Source organism: Manduca sexta, unplaced genomic scaffold (assembly GCF_014839805.1).
Source record: "Manduca sexta isolate Smith_Timp_Sample1 unplaced genomic scaffold, JHU_Msex_v1.0 HiC_scaffold_3334, whole genome shotgun sequence".
NCBI lineage: Eukaryota > Metazoa > Arthropoda > Insecta > Lepidoptera > Sphingidae > Manduca > Manduca sexta.
The window spans coordinates 70-14,350 of record NW_023594391.1 but is presented as its reverse complement, the minus strand read 5'-3'; the positions used below and the strand labels follow the sequence as shown (position 1 = coordinate 14,350).

At 36.2% G+C, this 14,281-nt stretch overlaps 1 protein-coding gene, 1 long non-coding RNA gene and 1 pseudogene across 2 annotated transcripts; 1 reads left to right on the top strand and 2 right to left on the bottom strand.

Moving 5' to 3' along the window:
• Window positions 1-4,671: 4,671 nt before the first annotated feature.
• Window positions 4,672-8,570, bottom strand: LOC119192900 (annotated as a pseudogene).
• A 2,488-nt stretch (window positions 8,571-11,058) lies between these two features.
• On the top strand, window positions 11,059-13,106 carry LOC119192901 (transmembrane protein 231-like). The gene is made up of 5 exons (XM_037446638.1): window positions 11,059-11,199; window positions 11,365-11,534; window positions 11,784-11,912; window positions 12,356-12,484; window positions 12,877-13,106. The coding sequence occupies exons 1-5, from the start codon at window positions 11,061-11,063 to the stop codon at window positions 13,054-13,056; spliced, it is 747 nt and encodes a 248-aa protein (XP_037302535.1). The 5' UTR covers window positions 11,059-11,060; the 3' UTR covers window positions 13,057-13,106.
• Window positions 13,107-13,412: 306 nt separating this feature from the next.
• Window positions 13,413-14,022, bottom strand: LOC119192902. Its single transcript, XR_005113777.1, has 2 exons — window positions 13,950-14,022; window positions 13,413-13,590 (listed from the first exon to the last, which is right to left on the bottom strand). It is a non-coding gene; the product is annotated as an uncharacterized LOC119192902 (long non-coding RNA).
• Window positions 14,023-14,281: the final 259 nt, after the last annotated feature.

The window sequence follows — 14,281 nt, the reverse complement described above, 5'->3', positions numbered from 1 at the left end:
GAAAAGTACAGAAGTCAATTATTCTTATAATATCCCAGAATGCATTTTCCGGTCCAAACTTAATCAGAATTTGAGGAATTGTTATGGTCACCAAGGTGTAATTATGTCGTACCTATGTATAATTTGAAGTATATCAAAACCTTCTTCAATCTTCGTTTATTCTACTTCAATAGGACAACAGTATTGTTGAACTAAGTCATTAATCATAATGCATTCTGTGTTTAACTTAGTTTTATTTTTGACTCTTAAACCCAGTATACCAGACATACAATTTGAACTGCACTGCACAGGTAAAATAATAATAAGATGAGCCCTGTATTATATACTGTCCTAATGCTGCCACTACCACGTTATTACGACGACCTAGCCTACCTTTCACATACCTTCGAAATTATTTTAGAAAACTTCTCAGATATGCAGGTTTCATCTAGATGTTTTCGTTCAGCGTTAAACCAAGCACTAACTACTTCACAAATAATACGCACGGGGTTTTGAACCTGTGAGGACATTCGTCTCGGCAGTTCGTTCCACTCCCAGCTAGGCTATCGCCGCTTATAAATTTATTTGATCAAACTTTCGTCTAAACCCAATTCAAATTATTATGCTTAAGCTCCTTAAGAAATATTTTTATATCTTGGTATATATTAATATTAATAATGACTTGTAAAATTTATAAATGTGTATGTATTTTGGTTGTGCAGTACGTAAAATAAAGAATATAACTAACAATAAAATTAACAAAATATTTACATCTATTCAAAACCCCTCGGAATATATTTTTTACACCTTTTATGCAAATGTATGCTAATTTTAATATCAGAGGCATGCCTTACAAACCTTTAGGTTGATGATACAAAAATTTTAGACAATGTAAGCGAAAATAAACTTAGACAACTAAATAAAAAAGTCCATCTTAAAGTCTCATGATATAGAGATATCTTGTACATCATTTTTTATCAACGGAATCTTGTTTGTTTTCATATTATACTAAACTATGCGCGCCATAAACTTTAATGTTACGCGCGATTACATTAATTTACTACGTGTGACATCAGCGTGAGTGACTCTCACGAAGGATTTCTTGTATCTACCCACATAAAACCAAGTGTAAGAACTTTGTGTAGGTCAACCTATTGTGTGATCTATTTCTTTGAATTGAATTGAGCTTGACCTTATTATTCTTCAATGAATTGAAGCATCACATTTTTGTGGTTTGGCTAGTCAGTGAAATGATGACGACGTTTCACTTTGACCTAAATATTGAACATATTATTTTCATTGTGCACATTAATTTAACAATTAACTGCTTACGCATTTATTAGACTCTACCAAAGGCTTACAGAAGTACCTAATACGAAACAATATTTTGAAACAAGCAAACGTATGAAAACCCAACACATTCTAAAGTTTAATAACACTCTCCGTTTCTTTACGGACGTCGAGTGTGCCAAAGCACGTTTCAAGGGAATTCTTGAAATATTAGGCGATCTAAAACATTTACAACAGAAATTTTATTGAAGAAATATGTGAAGGTTCATAACACATAACATAGCACAGTTTCAAAGCTATTTTTTGAGCAAGTAATTAATTATTCACTTAAAATTTTCATCTATATTCCACATAAATACGCACATGCGCACTGATTTTAATGGTTCATCGATGGTGAGCCTCGGACGTGTACCCAGGAGCTGGACATCCTTCGGCTGATGATGATGATGAAACCTCGAGTATGATAAAAATATTTTTGTTCACAATTTTGGTTTATGTGTGGTTATTGTTTCATTTCATATAATATTCTTTGTTACATCTGAACTTTATTATACATACAGACGTTGATTTCTTCAGGATTCGAGGCATGTAACACAGCTGCTTGCTTTTACTCGTTTTTTATCTACTACGGCTATCTACGGCGAAGCGATTTGCCAGGACATGATTATAAAACGGTGATAGTCTGGTTGAGGGGAACGGACTGCGACACAAATGTCCGCAGGTAAACCTTAGCACAAACCTCTAACTTTTCAAATAATGTTTCTATTCTTTGTAAATTATAGTTTGCTATAACAGTAAAATAAAGTATTTTGAAAACCTGCATATCTAAGAAGTTCTCTATAAAATTACAAAGGTGTGTGCACAAACCAACCCGCACTAGGCCAACGTGAACTAAGGCTTAAAACCCTCTAAATAGTAGAAAAAGCCGTACTCAGCAGTGGACAGTATATTATTATACAGGGCTGGTGGTTAACTACCTCTGTGGATGGTGTAGCTGTATTGCGTTTGCAGTACGACACTGCTCTGCAGTCCTGGATTTAAATCTTTGGTCAAGCAAAATCATATTGTGTTTTCTGCTCATTATCAACTCGGAATTTGTAATTTGTGCTCGATATCGATAGGTTCGCCCCCTATCACATCGTGTTGCGGAACACTAAGTTAAAATGGGTGCTCTAGTCGCATCTCTGCATACATGCAAAACGATTTAATTTATGCGCGTGGAAATATTAAAAAATACACTATAACAAAAGAACTAAGTTCCGCACATATTTAAAAATATCTCGCTTTTTATTTATCTATACTAACCATGAACGCATCAATTATCGTTAATTCATATATATACAAGGTTTAATAGATTCCAAAAAAGAATTAACCGACCTATGGTTCATACGTCACTGGATAAAAATCTTTACCACCGTCTCCTACCTTTAAAGTCTTTACCAGGACTGCCCCGGGCCCATACGGGATCGGTTATCACAATTTAGCATACCATATATATCTCATGTCCGTTAGAATAGTATTTTCCCTACACGATAGGTCGTCCTACGGGTTTGTACTTAATGGTCATAGTTAACAATTTGCGCAATATTTAAAACAAAGGTTTTATCTAATACTTACTCACCGGCTTGTGTCATACGAAGTCGATATTTATTGAATGGCAGAAAGAAAATGTAAGTGCATAAATAGGTATATTGCATTGCGTTTCTTGAATAATACATTTTCCTGGTTTCAAATGTGACTCCTCGGATACTTCTTTGTTAAACATTATACTGATATTTTTATTTTGAAACCTTAATTAGTCATAATAAATGTGTAAATACTAATAGTTTCCCGTCCCGAGATGAACCATATTAGTGAACACGAAGGTTTTTCTCTTTTCGTGGCGTCATTATCAATACAGGAATTTCAGGTGTGTTACGAAAGAACTTTTCGGAAAATAGTTATTCCAACTTCGTCGATGATTGCCTGCGGTTATTTCGGCCGAGAGTTGGCTACGAAATATTTATACTGTTAATAACAGCCATGTGGCATTGCAGTTTGGGAATAAACTTATTCAGATCCCAAAATGTTCTAATTTTAAGTTTTTGTGTTGTACTTACCACAATAAGTGCCTTGAAAGTTATAATATTAAGACACACACTCACAAATCCCGGAAGGAGAATTCAGAGGCGCAACTGTTGCACCCACTTCCCGTCATGTGCCGTAATAAGTAAGTAAGCCACATTACTTAAATTGAAATGATTAAAGAGCTTAGACACAAACACTGGTTTATAATATTACTGTGTAATTCCTTTATTTTGTATTGCTGGGGCTCGGATAAATATTTTCGGGAAGTAGCCTTTAGCACTCAGGAGTGATGTAGCTTCCTATTAATGCAAAAAAAATCAAAATCAGTTTAATAGATTCTGAAATTAGCGCGTTCGTAGAAACAAACTCTATATAGAATAGATTCTATATTAAAACTAAACAAGTAGATTTAGTATAACATGTTAAGTTCACATTTATATTATAATATTTAATAATACTATGTGTCCACATAGTTTTATTTATGTATACGAGATAAAAAATATGTATGCGGAAGTACCTAGTAATTGGAAAATGCTCTATATATACTACGTAAATATACTACGAAGGTATAATTATATAAATTATGTTATAAGTTGAACTTGTTTAATTCTTATCTAGATATTATATGTTTGAGCTTTTATGATTTTATTGTAAGTAATGTTTGTATGTTTAATGTAAATGTATTGTTCATAAATCAATGATGAATGATGAATGATATTTATGACATGCTCGTGTATGTGTTGAGCTGTCCATTCAAAACTACAAATATTTTTATAACCGGATGAAGGATTGTAAATTCAAAGATATTTTGCAATGAATGCTTTTTATTTTTGAGATCCCAAAAACACACAAACAGTGCAAAAAACATATTTTAGTGGTTACAATATAAATAAAGATCAATCATAGGTGTATAAAGTAATAAAAATAATATTAGACAATAAGCAGTATTTGTATGTAAAATATGATTATCCTAGATAATATAAAGTTCTTAACACTAAGCTCTTTGGGCAAGAGACATCATTATTCAAAACATAATGGCACACGAAGCATAGGTCATTTCCTTACATAGTACACTTAAGTATATGAGTCATAATTAAATCACACTGTGCAGAATGTGTATGAATATAAAATTATTTTTGTATTTTTATTGATTTGAAATGTGCTTGTGAAAAACATTATGTTATTACGAGTATATTATGATCCTTAGACATGCCACGTTATCGTTGTTCGTTCGTATAAAGTATAAAAGTTCGTTTGTAACATTTGTACTGTCCTACAGTTTAAGCGAAGTCGCCACTGGTTTTGTATCCAACACAGCAAATTAAAACATATCGCAGACATCACTTATACTGCGCGATCAGGTCGCGCTCACGGGTTGGACTTGACAATCACGACTTCCTCCCTCCTGGACGTACAAATGTTGTTCCGGCGCTACGTAGGAGACGTAGGAACGGTCCATCTGCAGCGCTGGCGGTGACGACGGCCCCGGCGAGGTGCGCGGCGAAGGCGCTCGGGGCCCGGGGGCTAGCTAGCCGCGCACATTCACTGTGGTGCAGCCGAAGATCTCGTCCATCTGGCGCGACGAGAACGTCACCACGATGCGTCGCTCGCCGTGTCTGCGCGGGATGAACTTGTCCTGGTAGTTCACGAACTCACCGGGCTTCACGTCGCGGAATCTTATCTGCAAGTGAATATCATATTGTATTTTCCATCCTTTCAGACAGCTTCAGGTGTTCAATGTTGCGACGGTACAAACCTGTCGCGGCCTCTGGACGCCGGGTCCTTCAAAGGTGAAGTAGCAGTCGGTCAAATGCACATTCAACGGATTCTGGAAGCTGAATGTAATCGAGCATTCTTGTCCCACGCAAGGCTGGCTCCTCACCTGCACATATCATACACATCAATGAGTAATAAAATTATTAACGATGAATTGGTGTTGTAATATACGAGATATTTCATCGTCTGTTACCTGCACTTGCATTCTTGGCTTATGTAGAGGGAAGTCATCTTCATCAGACCAGGCCTGGCGGGTTTGCTTCACGTAGGCCATGGCGTGCACCTTCACCATTGAGTGGTCGACAAGCTTGTCCATGTATTCTTGCGGTGTGACGTGAAGCTTCAGAACCTCACGTTGGCCAGCGCGTACGATGAACTCGCCTTGAGCCCGTCGGAGACGCGAGGCAATAGCGCCGGTGTAGTAGCATGATGAAGCCGTCAGTACGCACCAGATGGTACGATCTTCGTGCGACTTGTTCTGTAGCATACATTATTATATTACATCGTAGTTCCCCACCATTAAATAGTCAATGTTTGTTGGCTACCTAATCCTACCTGAATATTCATGGTGCAGTCGAAAGGCTGGCCGTAGGGCACAATATCAATGTCCATAAGATCGAAGTACACATCTTCGAAGTTGCGGTCAGGATATTCATAATACTGCTGCAGGCGCTGGTAGCCGCGGCATGAAGCAATAATGGCTAGGCGTTCGGGCGAAGAACTATCCACAGTCTTGTATTCGTGAGTGATTTCGAGCATATCACTCTCCCCTTCGTCGTCATCGCGGTTTGGATTCTTGGTGAGGATCTTGCGGCCCACTCTGCAATGTGATGACAATTTATAGTGTTGTTCACGATTTAATTATCAATTTTTCATACAGTACATACTGGTATTGGTTAGAAGCCATCCGAATGAAGCCCCATTCGGAATTTCTTCTTCCTGGAGTGGCATAGCTCGGCATTGAGCTGGCAATACATGAAGGGTGTGTCATATGGAATCCGACTTCGCCACGGCGAACTGCTTCTACGCTAGCCGGGCCGCAATGGTAGACCGATTCCGCTTCTTCCTGTGGTGTAGAGTCAATAATCTGCCAGCCGCTGTATCCTGTTCCAGGAAATTTGGGTTAGTAAGTGTTAATTAAGTAGCTAAAATTATAATGATTCACATGAAATGTCGTCAAAACCTTGAGGCAGGTCAGGGCGTTGCATCCATACGTCATTCCAAACGTGGAAGTTCCAGCATGAGTCATAGCAATCCTCATCGGGTCCATTGGGCACTTCGTTGCCATCACGGTCGAAATATTTGTCTACGGTAAAGGTGCGGTTGGTGTCATGGGCCGACACGTAGTTGGTGACGGATCGGCAAGGAATACCTACAATTCATTATTGTGCTGTTCAGTTTGATCTTTCTAAATAAATAATAATATTAAATATATATTTTCTAATCATTTAATTTACCAAGAGCTCTGCAAATAGTCACAACCAAGCCAGAATATACCCAGCATTGGCCGTATTCTACAGGTCGGCCACCATCAGTAAGGTAGCGTTCCAGAATAGCCACAGAGCCCGTCCAAGCATGAGGAGCTACTCCGTCTTTGTATTCGCCGTCGTAGCGTCCAACCATTAGACCGTCGTCATCATGGTTGGCGTTGATCTGTAACACAAATTTATCAATGAAACATTCTTGAACTATTTTTATTATAAGGAATGAGCAAATTTATTAATCCTTTTAGTATGCTTACCATCGATGAAATAGCTCTGCAGACGCGGATAGGATTGCCACGTTCGGAATGTTCCAGGCCACTGCGTTCCAGCAAATACATGCAAGCAGGCAGTGTAACATCGTCGAACTGTCCGTAAATCCATTTGCGACCTTTGGGTTGGCGCCAGGTGCCGCACCAAATTTTACCCTGTTCATTGGGACGTATTCCTTTCTGGACGATTCATTATCCATGTAGACGGGATCCTCGCGGCACCAGGGGTTGAAGAGGATGTAAATATCTTCGTCGCATTTGTAGTCGTGGCGGTTGTCGCGCTGGCCGAAGCGGTTAGTCTGAACCCAACAGTTCCAAACACCGACTGGAGCAGTGGCAGGTACGTGTACTTGGAATGTGATGGTGTTTCCATCCTGGCGTTGAATACTAATATCCCATCTATCCATGTCGTGAGCGAGCGATGCCAGGTTTTGCATAGAGCCGTGGCGAGATCCGTGGCGTGAGCCATAACCGCGACCGAAAGAAGAGTGCTGAGTAGTTCCTCCATAGCGATCGATCATTGGGCGATCCATGGGTCCGTGTGGGCTGAGGGGGCTGTGCTGTAGGGGCAGTGGCTCATTGCTGAACGAACTGCGGCGGACGCCGTATGTGGTAGTTTCCCTCATACCACTCATTGGACCCATAGAGCTCATCGTGCTCATAGTTCCCATGGTTCCCATCGTAGCCATCGCAGTTCCGGTATCCTGCATTCTAGACATTCCCATTCCCATGCCCATTCCCATCATGTCACGAGAATGTTGGAATACTCCCTGCTGAGTGTTCCAGTTCACGGGGAGAACGACACGAGTTCCCTTTGTAATACTAGGCTTGGGTCCTATAAAAAAAAATAGATTTGAATGTTTTAGATCGTATAATAGATTGGAATTGAAAATATAACAATGGTCGAAAACAAACCATTATTAAAAAAAATGCCAATTGTAGATGTTGGAATATCTAAACTAAGAAACGTTACTTACCGAAGCAGAACACGATACGAATCATATCCTGCTGCTTATCGTAAGTCCTGTCGAAGCGCACGGCGAAGAAGAAGTTCTGTCCTCTTCTCAGCACAGGGTTAGGGAGGATGTTGTCATTTACCAGATCGTATTGCTCGGTGTGATGATCCTTGGAGTTGTCCCTGGAGTAGAATTCAGTAAGTTCTACCTTCAGCGGTTGCTGCGAGTAGTAACTCTGAGGAATCATTTCCAGGGTATCCTGGCGGCGGCGGCGTTCATTTTGATCGGCGAGTTTGCAGATAAGGTTGTGAGTGTACTGAGTGTTGGGGCTGTTCCTCATGGAATGCTTCATGCGGTGTAGAGCGCCGGTGCTGTGCGAGCGGCCTGGGCGATGCTGCGCAGTAGGTCCAGCTCTTTGCATAGGCCAACGACGTGTTTGGCCAGGGCGCTGGCAGAAGCTCGAGATGTTGTAATAAGCCGACAATCCGGGGACGTAGTTCGAAGGCATTCCCCCGATGGTCATCTGCTGTTCTCTCATGCAGCTGAGAGTGCTCATTCCTGAAGTGAGTCCGGTAATTCCACCCAGACCCATTCCAGTCATGCTGGACGTCATGCTGGATGACATCCTGTCCATACTGGATCTTCTGACCATGGACATCTTGGCGTAGACGCTGTACGTGTAGAAAAGTAAACTTAGTCCCTGTAGAGGACCTCACTGTGCTCCGGGATGCAACCCGAGCGAATGATGCCATCTGCTTGCTGCGGGCCCTTTTTATACTAAAAGGATGTAGTACGAGATCATTTACCGCTGGGGTATCAGTTGTCATAGCGGGCGCTATAGCCACCGGGTTCAGGCGAAGGCATTGTTTGTGCTCACTGGATTGTAGCTGGAGTAACTCATTGCCACAGTAGCACTAGGGCGCCTAGTGCTAAACCAGATATTACTTTACTGTGAACCTAATAAACATTCGTTATTAGATTCACATAAGTGTTCAATAAAGATATTTTTTTAAATAATAAGAAAGTAGCAAAACCACAATTCACGGGCATATTTTGGATAAGATTCAGGTTCACTTATACACGTTATTACTTATGAACACGGCAAGTAAATTTATAAGTTTACAATTATGGACATTATTCATATTGCCATGTATAAATTCAAATTAATGACCTATTTAAATGACTAGTATGAAAGCCACATGTAATCCACAATATTGAGCCAGACAATAGTAAATGTACGAAAATATATCTTTTCGCATATTCCGCAATATTATATAAAGCAAATAATATAATATTTACATAGATTTACGTACACAAACCGCAGTGAAAATTTAAAATTAAATAAAGCTAAGAGTGCTCATTATTGTAAAACAGGACGCAAATTACATTCACAGGTACCTCCGTAAAATATTAAGAGCCTAAATCATGTGGGGTTATCATCTAGATCAGATATTATTATGATTCAATTGACCATCCATTGGCATAATATGACTACGCAAATAGAGTGCTAGAAACGCTAATTTAGTATTTATGTTATTGATTTATTACATAATTAAGTCTAAATATCGATGTAAATTTACAAATACAGGTCCTGAGATCAGTCAAATGGCGTAATAATTGGCAATTGATTATAGGCAATTATAGGCAGCTAGTAAGTTGTGCCAATCTTATAATAACTAGGGAATTTATAACAACCTGGAAATATGATACAACACCAATGAACTAGAGTTCAGTTTTAAAGATTTTTATAAGAATAAATAAACTATAGTTCAAACGATCTTTCCGTGTACCCAATCATTTAGATTGAAGTTTTGATACTTTTCACTCGTTATATTATGTACAAGTTACACATATTTGGCAGGTCAGTGTTACAAAAGCATAATAAGGTACAGAATTGTATAATGCCCCAGTTTTATAAATCTTTTTAAAGCTGTGATTTAAAGACGTTTAATATTATTAAAAATAATTGAATTAATCATAGACCCGTCCTTGAACATCAAACTGGTGAATAAAAATAAAGCATTTTCCTTACGTAAATAAAAATATAATATAAACCCTATCAAAGCAAATATATTTAACAATTTAAATGTAAAATATAGTTTCATATTATTATTAATTATTTCATTTTAGTTAAGTATGTAACTACTTTTTTGTCTTTCATAAAATTAATTTCTCATAAGTTCATAATATACCTACTTTACTCTATTTGATTAGTTTTGCTGACAATTATTGAACTTTGAATGTTCCATGTGGTATTCAATACTATCGTTTTTTTTTCATATGTATTTTTTCACCCTGAGCATCTCATACTCTATTAAGACTACGGCATCTACACCTTTAGCTAGAGAGAGACGTCTTGTTAAAACTATGGTACCTACTTATTTGTAATGAAAGAAAAAATATGTACGTTGAACACACTACTATCAATGCTATTAAACAACTCGTAAAACAAGAAAGTACGAACATGATAAAACCATAGCGATTTGGAATCCACATTCGACATTCACAAACTTTTCTTTATTTGAATCTGCTGGCTAGCACGCACCTTTGCAATGGCGCATAGCAATTTCCTAACAAGGCGTGACAATTGTCGTATTGTTTCTAAATATGAAACAAGTTAGGTAATAATCGTAGCATCTATCGTCCTGGGGCGTCTATAACATGCTTCCTATAATAAAAATAGATTACAATATACTTAATTCTCATCAGTTATTATAATCCCATACAGTCGTTATAAACATTGTACCTTGAGGAATATATTGCGTAATTCATACTCTTATTACAGTTAATGCAAAGGTAATTTTATGATTCTGCTGATAATTATAACTTCATTCATTTTTACAATGAATACGCAGTGGATACAATAGATGGATGTAACTACATTCCTATTGTTTTAGAACACAAAACAAGGTAACGGATACACGCACACGCGTCCTTTAGGTCAACGTTTCATCAAGTTTTAATTTAAAAGAACAAGGAACACTTAAATAGTTTTTATCAATTCCTGTATTGATTAAAGCAGGTTTCTTTACGTAAATTAATCTCAATATTTTTTAATAATTGGGTAACACCGATATGTTGCTTAGCAACGCTTTGTTTATCAATAATAATTTCGCCGTAAACAAATAGAATATCGTTGTCTTTTGTTGTATTGTATATGATTTGGTATATGAAATATTACAGTGCGTCAAATTGACCATAAATTAATATATTGTATCATTTAAATATTTTAATATGTAATGGCCTTATACAGGTTATTTAGTACTCAGGTGGAAATTCAGTATAAAAGTTACTTGTTATCAAAGGCCACTTTTTTTACTTTAATAACCACATTGTTGAATATAATTTTGCCTTTTATTATAGCATATAGAAGCAGAGGTAAGCAAAATTATATTCCTATTATATAGGTACCTACTTAGTAGATTTTTACCTAAAGGCTTTTTCTTTCTAATGATTCGCGACCCATACTATATCAGAGCATAAAGACTGCAGTTGTAAATTGCATGTGTATTTAATAATATTCTAACTATTCTTTAATTTCAGGTTTCTGGTTAAAGTCCCACAGTTTCTTTGAACAGCCTTTAGTACACTTTACCTACGAGTACTTACTAACAGCAGAAACACAAGACCCCAGCCAATCTATAATCTGCAGTGGAATACAGGGTCTTGATGAAAATGAAGTTGGAGATAGAGACAAATGTGTTACTATTGAGGTAAAATGTAAATGTTGAGTTAAAAAACAGTATGCCCAAGAGATACTATTCTATAGCATTTTAAAAAATATAAAAATCAAATTACAAACAAAGAATATTGTCTAATACTTATATTTTGTTCATATCTTTCAATTCTACCGCTTGCAATAGATAATAGAAAATGGGTAGAATAATAAATATTTTTTCACGTTTTACTTTTTCGTTCCCTAAATACGGTAAATGGAGATATTAATACCAACTCATTTACAGGTCGAGGAACACGATTTTGACGATGACGGTAAAAGTGATTCTTTGCAACTGAAATTTCAACTTGATGTGCCTCCAGACAAAATATTGGTCTCATTTATATTAATATTGGGGTTAAATTTTCAATTAAAGGTAATGTACATAATTATGTATATATATCATTAGGGTCTTAAACGTCCGTAAAGACTTAATCACCTTGCACCTATCTGACTACAAAACATCACGTTACAAATATAATTTAATTTTTTCATAAAATCTATAAACACACCCGACTCTATTTAATTCCCTATATGTGACTGCGTTATCTAAAAAAAGTAATTTTCATCGATACCCTTGTTTAAACTTAAACTATAGAAAAATATATAGGTATCATACGGGTAAATACCTGTTAGGTACTGACAATATTGGTAATAGCCAACGTACCATACAAACAATAGTAACAAATGCAATCCAGCTTAACAAAGTTTTAGTGTGATTATTCGTCATTATTTGACAATAATTGTTTTTCATTTTACGACTCAATACTTTTATAACTAAACAATCAATTAGATGATGATATAATGTTTCTTTTACAGACTGTGTGTCCCATGCACATGCAAAATCTTGCGGTAGTATCAAAGGATTTCGTGAGCGCTCCGTCGAGCTACAATTATTACGGCGACTTACAATTATATCAAACATCACATCTTCCTTGTTTTTTTGGGGTCATAAAGACATTAAATACAACAATTCCTTGCTGAATTTTTCAACGTGGCATGATGGAAATATGGCAGATTTTATTTTAAAAGAATATTTTAAGAGAGAGGTAATGGCGCTCTGATTTTAGATATCATATTTTGACGTAAAAGGCTCTAATCCATAAAGTTCTGAATTAATTCCACGATCAGACGATTGGTAGATCTTAGTGATAATTTTTATTTTATACCCTTGAATGTCTAGATGGACAGATCGTCGACACAGCAATAGCATTTCAAGATCTTTGCTAATATTTTTATGCAGGCACTCTCTTTGTTCCAGTTACAATTCAAACTAAAACTGTGTATGAAAGAATTCAGTATGCGCACACAGACACAATGGAAATTAGAATTAATCTTAGAATACCGAAATGCAATTCAGATACACCCCAAGCATACTACAAGAGATCAAATGGGCCTGGCCGCAGTACCTATCGATCGTGGTGATATTCTATTGGCTCTTTAATAAAGCAAAAACCTTTGTATTCAGAAGACGGATGTTTATGGCTTGGGAAATAATACCCTGGAAAATATCAAAATAATTTATCCTAAAAGAAAATTAAAGCAATGTCATGCTTGAAGTAATAGCAACGAATTTATCAACCGACAAAAACAATCGGTATGAATGGAAAGTACTCAATATAATTTCATAATAAAAATATTAGGTTTAACTAATGTCCATATGATTATATTATCTTACCTTCCTTCATCATAATTCACAAATCAATCAACAAGGAGCAAGACACTAGAATATGCTATAATTCTTTTTGTCTTGGGGTTGAAAATATTTAAATACTGAAAAGGTTCATAATTGTATATAAAAAGCTTGCTAAATTATCAGTGAGTGTTCATAGGTGTGAAATGTTAGGTAAAATAGGTAGTTAAAAATAAAGATTAATTTAGCTTCTATTTATCTATTTGTTTTCTTACATTAATCCTTTTTTACAAATTTACATTTTTGTCTTAATTCAGTCACAACACTTACAAAGAATTATTTATTGTCTTAACCCAGAATAAAATCCAATGTAGTAGTATACAATCAACAGCTCTAGCAAGTAGCATCTCCTACCAGGAATCTGGAAGTGAAAAAATACAAATCTAAATAAAACAGAACTAGCATTTGTTTAAAATATAGAAACTTCAGAAACAAATTTCAAAATGATTTATGTTTACACGAATGTTAGACATTGAAATTAAACTAATTTTCAGATTCTATCGAGAGTTTTTGTATTTTATTTTTCTCCTGACGTTCCGAAGACTTTGCAGCCTTCATGGTCACTGGGGGACTGAAATTTGTTTAATTTCAAAACAAATTACAAAATATTTTCAAGAGAGCTACTATAAAACATTTTTTTTTAATTTAAAATCCCCATTCCAAACTGCAGAAACAAAATTTTTAAACACCAAACTTATTAAGACTTATTATATTACTCACATTCTTAACAAGTTCATTATGAAGTCACTGAGTGAGTGTGAGTGTTGGCAGTTGTCCCATGTCAACTTGGATCTATCCAGTTCAGCTCTGTTGTCTTCAATAATGAATGTCTTTCCACTGAAGTCATCAAGTTGCACCAATAAATATCTACACATGTAGTTGCCATATTCATTCTGAAAAGAGAATATTAAAATTCAATTATGAATAAAAAAATCAGAGATTAATCTTCAAAATAGGAAATTTTGCATTTGAATGTTATAAAGGTTAAAAGACTCTATGCATTGTGAACTACATCTTGTGTGTTAATTTATTTTATTTTTATTTATTTATGT

Bases quoted from the DNA above. Each gene is read 5' to 3' on its own strand.
- LOC119192901 (XM_037446638.1), top strand. From the start codon at position 11,061: ATGGCCTTATACAGGTTATTTAGTACTCAGGTGGAAATTCAGTATAAA. The intron at 11,200-11,364 runs GTAAGCAAAATT...CTTTAATTTCAG, and splicing joins TATAGCATATAGAAGCAGAG to GTTTCTGGTTAAAGTCCCAC. The intron at 11,913-12,355 runs GTAATGTACATA...TTTCTTTTACAG, and splicing joins GGTTAAATTTTCAATTAAAG to ACTGTGTGTCCCATGCACAT.